Source organism: Symphodus melops (assembly GCF_947650265.1).
Source record: "Symphodus melops genome assembly, chromosome: 7".
NCBI lineage: Eukaryota > Metazoa > Chordata > Actinopteri > Labriformes > Labridae > Symphodus > Symphodus melops.
Window position 1 is genome coordinate 11699257 of NC_136697.1, and position 18893 is coordinate 11718149.

General features: G+C 39.2%; 1 protein-coding gene across 1 annotated transcript; it reads right to left on the reverse strand.

The window, feature by feature from the left end:
• On the reverse strand, positions 1 to 17967 carry LOC306826949 (carboxyl-terminal PDZ ligand of neuronal nitric oxide synthase protein-like). The gene is made up of 10 exons (XM_079348532.1): positions 17601 to 17967; positions 16701 to 16772; positions 13314 to 13406; positions 13164 to 13222; positions 12965 to 13073; positions 9809 to 9938; positions 9225 to 9352; positions 5849 to 6010; positions 2806 to 2974; positions 1 to 2394 (listed from the first exon to the last, which is right to left on the reverse strand). Exons 1-10 carry the CDS (start codon positions 17703 to 17705, stop codon positions 1862 to 1864), a joined length of 1560 nt encoding a protein of 519 aa, XP_079204658.1. The 5' UTR covers positions 17706 to 17967; the 3' UTR covers positions 1 to 1861.
• Between the last annotated feature and the right edge of the window lie 926 nt (positions 17968 to 18893).

Here is an 18893-nt window from a genome sequence, read left to right on the forward strand (position 1 = left end):
AAACACTAACAAGAAAAACATTTTGAACAGGTCAGGCCAGGAACTGTAGCTGCTTAAGTTACATTAGAGAAATATTTATTTTTATATCACGCACAGGTTCATCTCAGCAATTTGTAAGTCACCAAATTTACTGAAAGCATCATTACACCAGAAAGTGTTTCAGAAAGGGCATAAAGAGGAAACATTGAAGGACAACCCTATGTTAACAACATAAATATCTTTGGAGGTAAATGCCACCGACTAATAGAAAGATGTGGATAAATGGATACAGCAGACAGATTGTGAGCGGAAATACACTGAGAAAGAGTTGACAGACTTCAGAGACAAGAGCGGAGGGAGAGAAAGAGGTAGAGAGGAACGCCAGGAAAGAGATTTATCGATTTTGGAAAGAGCTCAAAGACACGTCCCAGGTTCAGTGATTCAAAGTGCTGACTTTCTGTCAGTGAGGTGGAGCTCGAGTTACAGCCGGCTAGAAGAATATGAAGTGTGTCTGGAAGTTTTATAGGCCACCATCTTAGTCTGATTTCACACTTTTGGAAACAATCACGAATGGAAGTGCAACAGTAGCACAGCATTTGCTGTCACCACAGTACAACATCATCTAATCAACTATCAGTTCCTGGGGGCTACATTTTTATAAAACACACTGCAGCAGCCAGTAACCAGTTACAGGTGCTGCTGCAGTTTATTATTATTATTATTGTTATTATTGTTATTATTATATTAAGTTGATCAATTAATGAACAATGTTGTGAATAGATCAAATATGAGAGATACAGGTTGATTTTTAAACCCATGTGTAATTTCAGATCAGCTGTCATAACAAGCACATTAAACAATTTCACACTCCAAAATGTGTAAGCATATCCAGACTTAAGAGATTTTCAATAGAAAACAGCAACAAATGACTATGTCCATGCCCAGTGTGTCACAAATCCATAAACAAAGATGTAACCACGATGTAATAAGCCCACTGATTGGTGATTGCACCAAAGTACAACAATCATTACACACACAGATTGTAACACACATACCAACAGCAGAGATCAGACAGAGCCTCAAACACCACAGTGTTTGTACTATCAGAAGGTCTAGGGTCCGAAAAATAATCGCCAGTGATGCATCTGGGAGTAATCGATTTGATGTTTGAATACTCAGTTTCAGTTTAAACGTTTTTTTTCCCTTCACTTTTTTTGCGTCTTACTTTAATTTAGCACCAAAACCAAACACATTCCTATCAACCATACTTTTCATGTTAATTAGTATAAATAGCATATTAACACACTGAGCTACTGTAAGAAACTGAACATGGTAAACATTACAAAGCATGTAAGCATGTAATGACATAGGCATCTAGCTCAGCACCAAGAAGCTGTTAGCATTGCTTTCATATTGAATTTATTCATATTAATCATATTTAAATTAATATGCAACAAGAACAAGCTTTGTTTAACACTGTTGTAATAGTGGCTGAAAAAGGCTCCTAATAATATAATAATAATTGTATTGTTTGTGAGAATTTGTCATTACATTATGCTGGCTAGTCTGTCAATCATCGCTGATAGATGGTAGATTATTAGAGAAAAATCATTCAAATTAGATTTAGGGTTTTTTTTAATTCTGTGTAAGTTCATTTTAAGTTCATTTTAACATCCTGATCATATTGGTTCCCGAAATTCCAAACTGGGTTCATTGGTTAGTGAGAACTCTGTCCTGAACAAGCTGCAAATAATTCATAACAGCAGACAATGTGGCGAACTGTTGTCACAATGCATGTGAAATAAAGTCCTATGAATGACACCCATTTCCCATTGGGCTGGTGCATAAATTCAATCCTGCATGTGTAGCTTTATTAGCACCACTACACAGCCATCTCATCCCCTAAGCAGTCAGGCAGAATCTCTGCATTCAGCACACTAAACAGTCGAGCTGCACCATCAGCCCCTGCCCCCTCCCCATGCCCCCAGCTGTCCCGATCATCACTCTCATCAGTGTTTGATTCGTACTCCGATCCGATCCCAGACTCCCTGAACCGGAGCAGCTCCAGGGCTCCCAGGACCTGCTCCCCCAGTGGCGAGTTCTCATCTGCGGGACCATCGCTGGGAGTCTCCCCCGTGTCCTGGCTCGTATCCTGGCTGTCCGTCCCCCGGGAGGAGAAGCGGAAACACTGGAATCGAACTCCACTGCCGCTTAATTCCAGAGGGCTGGTGGCAGTGACTGTGGTCCCTGGAGAGCAGAGTCCTGGGAGTCCAGAGACCCAGGCGCTGTCGCTGATCTGAAGCAGGGACTGAGCTGCTAAAGCACCCGATGAAGAAGAAGACGTGAGGGTGTCACAGGCTGCACTGGGTGGTTTGGATCGGAAAGTGATTTCCAGCAGACTGTCCTGGGAGCCCACTATGAACACAGAGAATTAAAAAAAAAGGTTTTGAGGAGAGCATAGAAGATTAAATGGAGTTGGGTGTGAAGTCTGTGCTGACAGGATTTGATAATTCATGACTTTATGGCAGCACATTGCCACTGGCTAAAAGCAGGGAGCAGGGGGGTGGTGGTGGGCCGAGAGCAAACTGAATCCTGTGAGAGGGATGCCATGAGATAACAAATTGCTATCCAGAAAGGGATGAGAAAAGGAGCCATATTGACAGGAAGCAGTCATGGAAAAATGAATTAAGGCAAAAGAGATCAAAGGAGATTGGATGACAGAAACTAGCAGAGAAGAAAACAAAAAAGGCAACAAATCTAAATAAAAAACAAACATGAGAGGGAAAGCTGAATAGTACATTAAGAAAAAAACAGGTTTACACTCACTAGATGATAACTGTCCAGCAGATTTGAGCTCCAGCTCCTGGATCTGTTTAACAAGCAGGGAGATGTGCTGCAGCAGGTCTGTGTTCTGCTGCAGGAGCCTCTGCACTCTGGCCTGAGCTTCAGTCCGCGCACACACCTCTACTGACAGCTGCTCCTGCAGTACATGGACCTGAAGGGATCAACATATACAGAGTGGACACCACAATAAAAAAACAAGACCATAAAAACACCTTCTGTTAGACCGCACGTTAATTAAATTAAAAAAGATCTGATTTTATGACGCATCAGCATTTAAAATCACAAGTATTGTCATGAGCATGGTGACGTTAGAAATACACACAGCCACATAGAGTAGCATACATGTAAAGTATTTGCATACGGACTGTAGACACAATTGTAGCTCTCACACTTGTAAAAGCACCTGATGGTTTAATTTTATTTCCATTGTGTGAACATGTCAATCAAAACCCCAGAGGGAAACAATAGGATCTGATTTTACTGAAGTTACATTCAATGTAGACACAGATTAATGAGGTGAAACTGACTGTTTCACCTCATTAAAATCTGTTTCACTGCTCTATGCTTGCTGTAGCTTTCTAAGGGCACAAGTCACTCAGTTTGATTTGACAGTGTGAAGAGATATATTAAACACATGTAATTTACAGACTATAGTTGCACATATAGGATTGATGATTTATTTTTCTATGCTGACAATTTAGGATAGGTTGTTGTAAATATATATGAGTTCATTTCCCTCTTTTATCTACCACGAAAGTCACTCTGAATTTCTATTCCCTTTGGTCTCCCTCCTTTATTTATTTAACCTTTATTTATCCAGGAAAATCCCATTGAGATTAAAAAAATAGCTGCACTATTTGCACACTACCTCACTTTTTAACTTTGTAACTTAATCTGCACTCTGTTTATATTGCTAATACTGTAATTTATCCACATTCTACCTCATAGTGGAACACTCACAAGTGCCCTTGTCTGTCTATTGTCTGTTGTTCGTTATTTGTTGTCCAAATGTCTTTAGTTAAGTTATTTGTTGTATAGTATTGCTAGTTTTTTTTAGTGCTCTTTTTATGCACTGCAGGTTTGCACCGGGGGGGGGGGGGGGGATTGCAATTTCATCTGTGCTGTATGTTAACATGGAGCATATTTGACAATAAAGAACCTTGAACCTTGAACCTTGAAAAACCTCTTTTTCAAGCAGGACTCCCTTGCCCTTTAAACTCCTACTGCCCTTTAAACGTCATGAGACATGTCACAGTTTCTCTCATTAGTTTCTCTCATCTGTAAAGGGTATACTGTATATGTCACCTATATTTCACCTGATGGGAGATGTTATAGATTGACTGTAGTTGGCTGGAGGCTGTGAGGTGTGTTGAAGACATGAGACTGCAAATTTGTGAGCATCTGAAGAAGTGTCCCAAGGAGTTATTGAAATTCTGAACAATCTATGACTGAGTCAAACACTGGTAAATAATATGTTTAAAGAAGGCAGAAATGCTTATTTCTTTACAACAGTAACACATATTACCCAGAGCTCAAAGGATTGTCTGAAATGCTGCCAATACTTTACAAAAAAATATTGTCACAGTTGTAGAAAAACCATTGGCAACAAGCTCTGAAAGTGAATAAAGAATCAAGAAATGAAGCATTCTTACATGTGTTTCTCTTTGTTATCAATCTGTCAGTTACAGCTGCCTTCTTATGATTTCCATCCAATTGGACATCTTTCAGATTTGCGAACAAATAGTAGAACTAAGTTTGGCAGTCCAAGCCCACCATGCTGACAAGGCCCCTGGGGTGTTTAGCTTTTAATGGACTTTATTTTTTCCACAAAGAGAAGTAAGATTTCTTTCTAGGTTGATTAAGAAAACTGATAAACACATCCAATCAACTAATATCCTCTTTTAGAAAGGATAGGAGAAGTGGAAAATATCAAGTAAAATGTAAAGCAATCACTGGCTGCAATATGCATGGTTTGCCAACAAGTTTTTCAAGACTTGACAGATAATTAAGGTCAGAAATATAGAGTAATATATTATCTGAATAAAGTGAAAGCACCCTGATTTTCACCTTCAAGAAAGTATTGGACAGGAAATTGCTTAAGGCTTCATTGTGATCTCAGACATGAACGGGTTAGATGACATACATGTCCTTTTGGGCATATTAATGTGGTTATTTGTATTGACTTTGGCCAGAAGAGAAAATTATGGAATTTTTAGTCCATGATATAATAATCAATACCCAAAATTAAATCTCTCAGCAGTTAAAATAAATGGTCCACCCCGAATCTTTTTTTTTTTTTATGGCAACAAGAAATATCTACTTCAAAATGGTAAACTTTTATAATAACTTTTTATAAAGGAAGTAGCTGTAGTGGTTTTAGAGTTGGAGGGACTGTTTCAAGATGGCATGCATTTATTTTTGAAGAAAAGATATTCAACATAGACCAAAACACAACAATGGAAGACGTATTTCTGTCAGTTCAGGAAATGTGAGCGACCTGAAAAGAGCTGTTGTGGCAATTTTGCTGAAAAATCCTTTTGCCACTTCTTGTAGAACTGGAAGGTTTCTGACTCGTGCTTTGAAGACTAATGTCCAAGTAATCCAAAAATGAAATGAGGCAGGTTTGAAATGCTGACAATTCCTCTTGAAAAGAGCAGGTGACTGTACATCATGAAAAACTTGAAATCAAAACAACAATGACGACGACGACTACTACAACTACGCTCAGAAAAACTGTGGCTCCTCGTCCTGCTGTGATTAACGATTACTTATCCTATTATACCACGTGGTAATTGCACAACAATTAGCTGCGTTTTTCAGTTAGCTTCTAGCTTTTATGACAGCAGTATCAATTTACGGCAGCAGGATCCAACAGAGCATATAACCACAGACTATGGCTCTAACAAGAGCATTCATGTTGGTGTGTTTAGTTTTAATAGTTGCACTTAAATAAGTCCAGTTCAATGCAAACACCAAAAAGATCTCATAGAGATGACTCCTAAAGAAAAAGAAATGCCATCAGTACCTGTGCTGAAGCTGCCAGTGCCTGTTGTTCCTGCTGCTGCAGTTGTTTCTTAAGGAGCTTGACTTGGTGCTCTTCAGCGAGAGGAGCCTCTGCTTCAGACTGACCCGCCACAGAGGCCCTGGCGACGGGGGAGCTCAGCAGGAGGGATGGGTCACTGGACACCTGATGCAGAAATGTCTTGTGTTAATCGTACAACATGAACACATCATAATACGTCATAATTTTCCCACCAAAAAAAAAATCAAAGAATACCAGGGATAAACAAAGCACAGGGTCCTATATTACTGTATTATCTTTGAAATGTGCAGTGAAAAACCTCTATTGCCCTTGGCAGCAAAGCTCAAAATTACTTACATAGTACTTCAGGTGATAGAGACCATAAGTTAAGTCAGTGTTAGGGAACACCTGGCTGTAGAAGATATATTTAAAAGTTGAGGTAGGGGAAATAAAAAATAGTACAGTGAAAAGGAAAAACATAAGTCGCACATCATAGGGGACTGTATCCTTTGATTCTGATGGAAAAATCGATAATCATAACTGCTGAAAACTCTCGAAGATATGTGATAAAGCATTAAATCATTGGTATTTTCAACTATACCACTCTTGTTTAGCTAGATTATTCAAAATGACTTTTTAAGTTATTTGATTTGAAAATTTTCCAAAAATAACTCCCTTTGTGCTGAATGGAGTACAGGTATAGAAAGGGTGAGAGAGCTTCTGAGAGGGGAAGAGAGATCAATGCTATTTCCACCATGTGACATATAACTAAAAAGAATAAAGGTGTGTTTTATTTCACACCAAAGGCAGATCAATAAGAGACTGGTGGTTCTCTATTCAGGCTGCTGTTGATGTAGGACATTGTATTGCCTCCTGCATCTGAGAAAAAATTCCACATGAAACAGATGAGCTGTATTATAAATGAAAAAAAGAAAGAGCAAGAAGCTCAACGTTTGATTTTAAATGGCTGATACCTTAGCACAATGCTGGAAATGAGAATTTTAAAGTCTTTGCCTTCTTTATCTACATAATAATATATTTACAGTGAGGTGGCTTTCAGGGGGTTAAAGGACATACGTTTACCTTTGGCTGTAATTGAGTCTCCAGCTCTGATAATAGATGAAGCTATTTTACCGTTCACTTGTTTGTCTGCTCTTTAATCATCAGCAGGAAGCATTGTTTTATTTGCCAAAAATAACTGATGAGAATCTATTAAACGAGTGAAACTGGGACTCTTACAATCAAGCCGTGGAATATAAAGATGCAAAAATGTAGAAGATAGGCAAGAGTGATAGGTTAGGTGTGTCTTTTTACAAAATTTCTTGAAAAAAGTGAGATCCAGTCTGTGATCCATTGTGAATGTAATTCTTTGGATGAAAGCAGTTTTAAAGTTATTTAGATAAAGAGTTGTATTTTGAAATTGGATTCTGTCTTTTTCAAATAAGTTGGCAATTGGCTTAACACAAGCCAAATCTGCCAAAATGTACATTATACTCTATGTTAAAGGAAACCTCTGGCTGGCTACAAAATACAGAGAACCATCAGTTATACTAATTTAATTCAGTCTATATCTTTAAATAGATCTACAGAGCCATCAGACGGGCTGCTGTTCTAGATGGTTCCACTATCAAGAATTATGACCGTCACAATTATGTTGGAGTGCTGGTGAGAGATGAGCAGCCATAGAGGACATGACTTATCTGTCATGTCTGAGATGGGAGATCAATATGTTGTGCTTCTTTTTCATTAAAACAGGACTGTGAAGGACACTTGACCTTCAATTCACATGGATGAGAGGGAGGAGAGAACTGTATATGGTGGAACATGAAATGTGAAATCAGACAGCAACAATTGCATTAAATATGAAAAGGTTATGCTTTCAGGTAACCATTTCATTTGATTTAATATCCTCCAGACCAAAATATGTTGGTACAGCACTGGTTATCTTGAGTCAGCTGACAGAGTACCACAGAGACTAAGCCGACAAATATTAGATGGCTGCTTGTTTGACATCTCAGGATTAGTAGAGCATAGAGAACCAAGATATGTTTGCATTAATAAACCATGATCACATCAATATTGAAGAGGTTCCTGGAACATTTTCTTCATAAACAAGCCTAAAGAACATGGCTGCTTGCTGAACTTTTTTCTGATCTGCACTTGACTCCACATGATGCCAAACTTTCATCATAACCCTGTATGAGCTGAGAGCCGCAAAAATCACAGGGCATTTTTGAGTTTTTCAATACTTCATAAATGAATGTAAAACTTGCTTTGCCAAAGTACATCCTGTTTATTTTCTGATTTTCTTCAAAGACATGTTTATTTGTTTTTGCAGTAAAGGATGGATCTTAAGGAGTTTAGTTAGAACATTTATTTATTTATTTATTTTTTAATAAAAAGTTTTCTATTTATTTATCTGAAGTTTTTTTTCCAGCTGAACAAAACAGCTACACATCAGAAATGTGCGTTTGACACAGAGCTTATTTTCTGCAATGATGCAAAATTCAATGAAAAAATCACAAAGGAAAATTCTCGTAGGAACCACAAGCGTAATTACTTCCGAGTTGGCCTACAAAAATAAGTAATCCCTATTCCAGTCTATTGGGACGACATAGACAGGGATAGTCTGGCGAACTCCATTAAATCTGTAAGTAAACACGATGAACTTAAAAAAGCTACTTTTGACATGTGTTGTGCGTTTGTGCCTCGGGTCAACATTAGCAAAAAGTTGCCAGGAAGTAGTCATGCTGTTTCCATAGTAACTCAAGAACTGCTTACAGTAACATTTCTGCTCACAGTTGAGTATTTTGTAAACCCACTTTGCTTTCTGTGGTGACTGCTAGTTTTAATTTTAGTTTTAATACATGTACACTATGTTCTATAACCAAGAATATTAAATCACTTACTGTTGCAATATTTTTTGTTATTCTTTGTTGTTACAAAATCCTGTTGCACCCAAATTAATTACTAGAAAACATAACACATCATAAACAGCTTGTTTTCCGTCTTCTATGAATCTTACTGAGGTTTAATTTACGGCTTTAAACATCAATTCACCCACCCCATAGCTTTTTTTTAAATATTCCCAGTAAATGTATGTTTTTGGATTTTGAACATTGAATGTGTGAAGGATAGCATTGAGAGTACCGGTACTGTTGAAGACAAATGATGAACTGATTAATAAGGGAGACATTTACTTAACAGCAAAAATGTAGCGGTTGTAGCCCTATTTTGTAGTTGCAGTGTAATACACATTGAAGCCACAGGCATCCATAAATTACACTTTGCAGTGGTTGCTTCTTCTCTGCAGGCTTTACAACCCATCTGTGTTTCTGACAGCACACTGAAATGTTCAAGGGCATTTTCTATACTCTACCTTACGATGTATACCAATGGCCTCGTCTTTTTTGCTCTTCTCTGGATCTGATGAAGAGACGCACTCTATGCTCTCCTCTGTAGTGGCTTCAAGGTCAGTCTCCTCTGACAATGCAAACCTTTTCTTTGCTGTAGAGAGACCAGATAAATAGGAATTTTCATGCAGTTTTACTTTAAGCGTCATAGTTTGCAGCATATTTGAGGCAGTGACAGCAGCGGCAGGCAAAGAGCTGGCACAAGTCCGCAACACACTGATCAATGGCTCAAGCCAAAACGCATCTGCAGCTGCAGCCTGCTAAGCTGCAGCAAAAAAACATGATGGTGGATGATGAAATATTTTCTAGGAGATCTGTGCAAGGTTGCTTATGTTTTTTTTTACTAAAGGCATTTCTGTTTGTGAGAGAGAAAACAAAATGAGAGAGGACGAGGCAAGGCAAGTTTTGTTGTCCCTGTTTGAAAGGAAGAAATTAGATTATGTGTGTGACAGAAGGAGTGCAGGAAGGGCAGTCACAGAGGCAGAGGGCAGGACAGACAGGATTTGTTTGTTTAATTTTGAATGTGTATGCAAGTGTGTGTTTAGGTCACCTGGCACTGCCTCTGACTCCTCTGCTTTCCCCTCCTCATCCTCCTGGTCGTCGCTTTTCTGCTGCTGAGTTAGCTGGTGACAAACATCAAACGCCTGACCCACTGTTCGCACGATCCTCATGGCCTGTGACTATAAGGAGGACATAAAAAAAGTGTGTGTGTATGTTGTGGTTATGAGAGCTGGGGCTAGGGAAGCTGAGGCAGGAACACAGTAAGGAAGGATGCAAAAAGGAGGAGTGACAGCAGGGGAGAAAATGAGGCGCCAGAGGAAGAACAAGGGATAGATGAAGGAGTTTGTAAGTATTTGTCTGCAGGTTAAGAGGGATATGATGGGAAATATTCACACCAGTAGCAGGAAAGCAGGCAAGACAGAGACTAATAAAAGTCAGACAATATTACGAGCACAGAGCTTCGTGTCCTTGTCTATCTGCCATGCATACATTTTGCTGTCATAGTGATGGATTGGTCAATTTCAGAGGCGAGTAACTTTGATGGCAGAGAGGGTGATATAAAGTTTGTTGTGATTGCAGGAGGCTTAGCTGGTGTGTCAGCATTATCAGATCATCAAGCAGGGACAGTTTCATTAGTGTTAATAAAAATATGAAAAAACTAAGGCCAAGTCAGACAAAGTTGTTTTCTTAGAAAACACATTTATTCCTTTTAGTTTAAGATTAAATCCTGTTTGTATTCAAGGAATGAATTGAGTCCATTTTCTTATGATGAGTCACACAACATCCTGATGCATCACAACGACTTAATAAAAAGTAAGAGTGACTCATGCACAGTATGTAAGATATAAACAGAAACAAAACAGAAAAAAAACACCTTCATTAAAGTTTAAAGGAATGCATAATCTAGGGTGTCCATGGAGTCAGATGAAGTGATTGATGTCTCATGTCTGTTTGCTGAATATGTAGCCTTGCGACAGCTAACCTGGCTCTATTCACTGGAAATAAAATCTGACTAAATGCTCCTCTTGAGCTCACAAATTATTTAAAAAAGGTTGTTTTCATCTATTCAGTGTCCAGAAAAACAATGTTGTCTTACAACCTGTTCTCATTCTCAAATAGCCAAATAGTGATATAATAGAGTATAGAGAAATAGAGTATTTATCAGGACCCCTGTCATCTCATGCAAACAGCAAATGAGACCTATAGCCTCTACTTTCAACACATCACAAATACTATAATAATATCAGACGCAGAGATAACTGCTGTGGTAACATAGAGAAAGTAATATCATCTTGCTGTTAACAGCGGTCAGCCGAGGGATAAGGATGAGCTAAACGAAAGAGGACATGCCCCCATGGACGCTGACTTCAGAGTCCTGCTGGAACCCAAGATTGAACTTTTAGCTATAATGTGAACCAATCCTGTGATGTTTCACCAAAATGTGATCATCAGACCAGACAAAAGAAGTGTAACATCGATCAAATGCTGTCTTATGTATGGTTTAAATGAGAGGACAAAGGGTTTTTTAAAACCTTGGATAAGAGTGTTTGGTATCATCTGCTAACCTTTTTCAAGCTTAAGACAGTGTTACGCTATTGCTTCTCTTAAGATAATTTGTATTTGTAAGCTAACAATCAATCTTTCTTCATCTAATCAAGAAAAAAAATTCCTCTTTGTAAGGTCAGACTGTAAACACATAAAGTACAACATTCACTATGTTTTGCATACTATAGTTAGCTAATTCTCTTTTATTGTTTACAAAATCGAGGTGAGGCCTTGTTAAATATGTTGTGTTGTTCTGTATTGATTGGTCTGAAAGCAATTAAATGTGTGTATCAGCATTTTATTTTAGCTTAACCATGGGAAAAGAAAAGTCAGTGTTTGACACAGAAGCTTCCTTTATCGATTGAAGGACCCCCCCCCTAAAGCCCTAAAGCCCAACTACACAGTCCAGTGGCAACATCCTGATCCTGTGGAATTACCTTTATCCACCATGTCCTTCTTCAATCTTACCATACTATAGAATCATTTAAAAAAATACTTTCTGTGGTGAGTAGTGCCAGAGGCAGTGTTGAAAGAACTCTATTGTCATCAGCCTCTGGAAAATCGAACTGCCTCAAGACATTCAGGTAATATGCCGACGTAAGGGAAGCTTGAAAGTAGTTTAACTGAGTGATTAAGTTAAGAAAACATGCAGGAATACATTTTTGTAATGGATCATTCAACACAAGGTGTAATTTCCCTTTTTTTTAGGTCAAACACAAAGAGCATTGTTGTCATACTGAGCTGACATCTTAGCCCTGCTGATCTGCAACACGCTAAGATGAAAATAAATCAAATCTCCTCTTATCAGCTGATCCATCTCCTCCTACTCAGCACACGTGCCTCGTCTGCACGGTTCTGATAAGACTCTGCGGCCTCGGGGACGGACTGAGGCTCCACTGGCCGTGTCACTGAAAATATGATGGAGTTCATTTTGCTGTGGCAAAAATGTCTTGTGTGCTGAGTGAAAAAAGCCCCTCTTCCTTTCATGCCCCACCACGATGATTAGTATTCAGCTTCACTAAGTCACCGTCAGCCTGGTCTCCATGGTGAAGGGACGGGAGTCAACCTCACTGATGCTCTGTCTTTGTCAGGGAGGAAGAAATCCTCTCTGCTTTATATGCAGATATTTGGAGAATTTTACCACAACACAGACAGCAGCTCTGACTCCCCCATTAATTAGTCCTGTTTGATGTCTAACAGGCAATAAATCACATAGAGAATTGGCATAATGTCATCATTCAAAGCTATGAAAAGAGCATGGCGCTATAAGCAATGACTGACGGTCTGTGGGTTCATAATTGTTTGCAGTCTACATAGAGAAGCTAGCAGGGGATATTCTGGCTTTAGTCATGTAAACAACATTTGTTTACTGCGCTAAACAAACAACACGTCTGTCAGTTTTGCACCTTTCTACCAATTCTATCATTTTCACACATTCATTTTTAAACTATTTTTGTGTTTTGTGGGATTGACACGGCACACATTAATGCGTTCTTAAAACTATGACCGTTTTAGGTTTATTGGTTATTTGACTTAAAAATACTGATCAATCAGTGGACTGTTTTTGTCTTCTTTCGTGTAGTTTGAGAAGAATAACACAAATATGAAATATAACCAGAGTTAATTTAGAGCAATTAATGTCTTCAGGAATCAAACCTACTTTTCTCTTTGACTTGAAAACATTGCAACGGAAAATGTTGCTCTGTCCCTCTCTCGCTATGTAGCTGAAGATCTTTAGGTCCTGGGCATCATGTGAGACATAGAAGATCCTGTTGAAATGAAGACAACTGAGCTGAGCTTTGGAAAGCATTTTTACCATTTTACCAAGTGTTGGACTGAATTCAAGTTAGAGGCCCTACCTGTAAATGGGATCTTGTGTCACCAAGACAGTATTGTCATCCCATGACCAGCCTTTTCTCTGTAACCACACAGAAACATATGGGTTGAAAGTGACAAAAAGGTAAAAGACAAAAAAATTTGTACAAAATATTTTACGCAAAAGGACTCACCTTCCTCTTTTTGCGCAAAAGGACTTTGACAAAATCGGTTGAAACGACAATGTTGACCTTCTTTTTCTTTATGTTCTTCAGTTTGAATTCATACTGTGAAGGAAAAAAACACACTTAAAGGGATACTTTAGCTATTTACATTAAACTTTGTATCATATGAAACCTGATAGTATTTTTGAATGTTCGTTCTTCCTGCCTTCATTTTCCTTTGAGACAGGAATGCGTATTTCTTTTCTCAAAGGGATCCTCCAATGACGCAAAGATTTTCATTTTGTGTCATTGGAGGCTGCTTTAAACTCACTGAAGCTACAGACCTATCACAGATCAGTGGGCGGGACCTCACTGTCTAATCAGATGTTTGATCTCTACGAGCCACAATAAGGCGAGGAGCAGTTGAGGTTGATGAAGAAACGGAGCGGCTGCTGCCGACAGCCAGGTCTTGTGCCTCTGCTGCTGCGGCACAAGCTGGAGCTGGGGCGGACTGGTGGTGTCGGTGCTCTCACTGGTTGCCTATGAACACAGACAATGAGTCTGTTCGCTGGCAGGAATTTCTAAGATGCCAATTCCTTCTGGAAGAAATCTCAGAATCAGTTGAGGAAACGGCCGTACAGTATGTGTTGTAGACATAGACTGTAATAGAGCCTTTAGCTTCATTGGGAGTGGCTTGCGGTGCTGTGCATTCTGAGAGTTGTTGTTTTTCATCCACATCAGTCAAGAATACACTTTCTGCCTTTTCTCAGTCATGAAGGCACCATCTTCGAAATGTATTTCACATTTCTACGACATACATGACCCAATTTCAACACAGATTCATTTTTCAACAGGTGAAGTATCCCTTTAAATAATCATTCAAGGATGGCAGAGAAATTCAATTAAAACTCAGTACATTCAGACTAAATTGATTATTGTGCAGCAGTGTGAAAAGCACCGAATATCACTGACGTCTTTGGAGGTGGAGCTCTTAACATAGGACAGATTATATTCTGCCAAAGAGAGAAAGGCTCATTTAGATATGGAGATATTTTTGACTATCCTCTCCTTAGGGGACATCTGAGATTGAGTAAACACTGAGAAAACTGTCGGTTTCTGTTTCTGGGAGCTGTTGAAGCGTTCAAAGGCAGGCGTCCCACAGGGAGGCAGACATGTGCGGGACACTTTCATCCCTCTCCATGATTAAGAGCCTGTACCCTGCCTCCACTGCAGGCTCACACTCCAAATACCAGGGCTCAGACATCTAACAACCCCCAGAATCTATGTGAAATAACACGTCTGGCTTTGAAAACACACAGTCTAACATCAGATGATTAATTGATCGGATGAAGTTCTCTAAAATCACTAGTCTTCTCCTTGCTTGACAGACTCAGATATTCTCTGACATCTATTCTTTACTTTGTGTTAAAATAACAACCTGGCGCTGTCTTTTATTTTCTGCATGATTGGAACTGTCTTCTCACTCCTCTGTTGACATTTCAGAAAGAAAAAAATTAATAACGTGAAGAATAAGGATCATTGCTGCCAACAAGGCAATTATCTGGGGATTTTAATGTTAATGACTTTGGAGCTGTGACTTGTGAAAAGCACCCACCTTTTCCATTGTCATATTCTTTTATCTGGCTGGTCTTGTTGTGTTGCAATTTTCTTAAGAACGCATTCAGGCATGAAGAGGCTCAGGTGAACGACACAACCCTTATTATCTGCGTAGTACTCAAGCTAAATCAGAGTAAGACAACAGGACCATTCATCCCCACACATACTGCTCTCAGAGGGCAATGAAGTGCTGACATGGACCGAATAAAAGACGTGAACAAAGCAGTCCTTACATCACAGCTACTGCTGCCCCCAAGTAATACGATGATATATAATGATATAATTTGATTTGGTATTCGTGGTATGATAAGTGATACAGCCTATGCTTGCTATGGTATGATGTCATACATTGCAATACATTTGATAGCTCTTGTAGTGTCATTGTTCTCTTTGTAGTACCATAAACTATAATGAACACCATGCTGTGGTGAAGAACACTAGCAACTCGCTATAGAGAACATCATCAGTGAACCATCTACTGCCGTAATAAATCAACCAAGAAGTATGGTCATTGTTCCAATTGGACTTCTTTTTGAAACCATTAAAGTCACCCTTTGCTAGAAATTACAAACTGTGTGGGATGAAGCACTTCTGAATTGGCTGTCCACTTCTTGTAAAGAGTCCTTGAAAGGAGCACAAATGGCATCGTAGTAACTTACTTCATCTCCCCCGAGCACAGCTCATGCTCTACAGGTTGCGTCAGCTCACCTTTACTCCTCTAACTAAGCAGCTGTGAGTCTTTTGAGGACACAGTGCCTCTTGAATATTTAGTGAGAGCGACTCTCTCCCCAGAAGCAGAGACTCTTCATTACTGAGCCATAACAGAGCTCACAAACAGACCCCACTCTCCTGCTGACTTGCTTTTATGTTATCAAGTTAAATCTCGCCCACATTGGACATAATTATGTTTATTGTATTTCAGTCTTTTCTCCTATTCCTTATCTCCTTCAGTTTATTCTGCCTTAAAAGTTTGCAGACACGCACTTTGCAAACTTTGCTTTTAGATAAGACCTGCATAACAGAAGACCTTTAATTAAATGTGTTAAGGAATGGACAAAAAAAGTATTTGGGATACTTTTTTTTTGTGGCTGTTTTCCCTTATTGTATTGAAAGTCATTCATTCAAACTGTAAGAGCTTTCATGACAAAAAGTCAGTCAGAGATTCCTGTGAGACATGTCAGACAAAATTCAAACATACAGCATATATCTTTGCAGGCACAATAAAATGGCCATTACACTGCAGCAAACACGAGGGATCAGGATTAAGTTCTTTCTTGGTGTCACTCGGGATGTGTCTGACCTCTGAGCGACACAATAACTTGGGTTGTTAGATTAGATTCAACAGCTGACAAGCAGCTAAATCCTCTCCTCCCTGTGCGCCTCTGTGTGTAACACTGCAGTCATGTGTAATGACAAGGCAGCGCTGTGTTTCCTTGTCAGGTCTGCAGGGAGGCTCCAGAGTGAGTTGGTTTTACTAATAGTACACATAAAACCTGTGCGCTGTATCTCCTCTCAGCCATAAAATCAGTCCCATGAATTCTGTTGTGATTTAAAGCACTGCTGACAGCCCACTGAATCTGCAGTGTGTGCTTTTACGCTGAACTGGCGATTTATGTGTGGGGAGGATTTTGTGGGAGTAAGGATGCAGGGAGCACAAGGTGAGAGATGAAGACATGAGAGAAACATAGAGAATGGATAATTGTGCGTGCACCCCATCAGTATATCAATCAGCGGCTGTCTGTTAATGTGTGACTATTATCGACTCTGGGTTCAAGTTCAGAGATATGTTAAGTGTCTTACTCTGATCCTCCTCATCGCAGCGACTATCTCCATCCGACTGCCAGGGCGACCCACTTCCAGACTGCCAATATACTGCAAAGTGCAAGAGAAAAGTTTAAATGCTGATGATGGGTTGGGAGGGCTAGTCTATCAAATTGTTTATTTCAATTATCATTTTGATAGCTTTATTGTGCTTCTCTAGAGATATTCTCCTTCTGAGTAAATATTTCCAGCTGTTACAATAAGAAAGATTATTGATTATTTGATTGGCGTATAACTATTTCTATGTTGTTTTTTGGGGGGGTTTTTTCTTCAATTTTAATGCAGTCAATTTGACATAATAAATACCAAAGTAGATCATCAGCTTCTCATTTTTGATGGTCTAAATACTAATTATACTAACTATTATTACTAATAATTTTATTATTCTGGAATTTCTTACCCAAAAAGTAACCTGAATCTGTGGCTTCAGCAAATTGTGATAATTATGTAATTTTCATTTTTAGAAAAAGAGCAAACGCTTATTTGAATAATCAAAACCTGCAAACAGCAACACTTCAGTTGTTGAAAGTCTTTACATTTTAAATTTGCAGTACTTCAAAAGACCAAGTAAAAACAGTTACTAACATGTCCTTCATTCATCCAAAAGGGATGATTAAAATGAATGTTACATTCATCAGGTTATCGGTATAGGCAACACTAGCAAGGAAGGTCAAAGATGGTTTAGTCACGGACGTTATAAAGTCATGCAAAGTAGATAAATCCAAAGTATTTAAGAACAACAAAGAGACTACAAATTATTGAAAAGCTCATGAAGGAAAATGCTCAGTGGTTGCTGTAACAGCAGCATTGTCATCATTTAACCTCAAGCATCTTTTGATTGTTGTCACTCATAAAGTATTTGTTGCAGAGGGTCCCTACCTTCGCCTCGAAGCACACCCCATGCTTAAACACCTCGTCGTTGTGCATGGGGATCCTCAAATCGTGCGCGTCATCCACTAAATTGTACTTCGTTACCCCTGGCATCGCTCTAATGCTCTCAGATTCTACTGCTTTACGACAGCGCTAGAGCACCTGCAGATCTGCGCCTCTCCTCCACTGCTTCTGCCCCCTCCTCACCCTCACCGGAGAGACGCGTCACTCCGGGGGTCATCCGGGTTGAGGCGCGACGGATTGGTCGGTTTATGTGTTCAATTAACGCGCTGATCGCTGATCGGTGTGGCTCTAGTGACCCTCCAGCTCCTGTCTGAGACACGACAAGGGAGAAGCAGTACGCACTGCCGGGGACCCGATGACGCACGGATCATAACCAGTGACTGTTTTTTCCCTCGAAGCACCGCGCCTCCAAATGTGGTGTTAATTGATCAATGGGAAAAAGCAATATTCACGAACATGGCATGCGTGTTAAGCGGTTAACTGTGAGTAAAATGTCATAAATGAAAACGGACTGTGTCATTAATGAGTCCATCAGCAGCTTCTATAAAACGTCTGTTTGTGTGAATGACATCTAGTGGCTACAAAGGGAACAAACAAATCCCCAAACGATTTCCAAGTGTATTCCAGGAACTCCCAGGGGTCCTTGAAGGTCTCTTGATTCATTACTTCGATAACTTCACCAAAGTGTCAAAGAAAGTCTTTTAACTTTAGCAGAATAGAAAACAATGTGGACACAAAGTCAAATGAAAGGAGCATTAGTGGTACTCCAGCGGACACAGTAACCATAACACAAATAATTTGGTTCCGATTACCTCTATCAAGAAATGTAAACCCTTTATATCCTGCATTCTGGTGTATTTGTAAGTTGCGGTGAAAAAGTTGTTTATTTAAAAACAAAAGCGAGGTATTGATTAGATGTGATTATTGTGTTTAATCGTGACAAGTTCACCTTGGAGCAAGATTTCAAATGCCATGAATTATGTTCATTTTCATCTTGGTTTGATTTACACTTTTTTCAGAAGAACAAGAGAAGACTGAGGATGTGAAGTGAAACTGTGTAAAAGCCTGACAGGGGTTTGTAGAGCAGCATTCTCAGGCAGAGAATAAAAATAAAAAGTAACGGCAGTTAATGATTTATAAACAATGTTTAATATTTCTTTCTAATCCATGAAGAAATACAATACAAATATCAGCAATGGTATCCCAACATGTCAATCTAAATCAGACAGAAGTTCAACTAAAGCCCTTTTCCATCACATAAGCATATGATCTATCAAC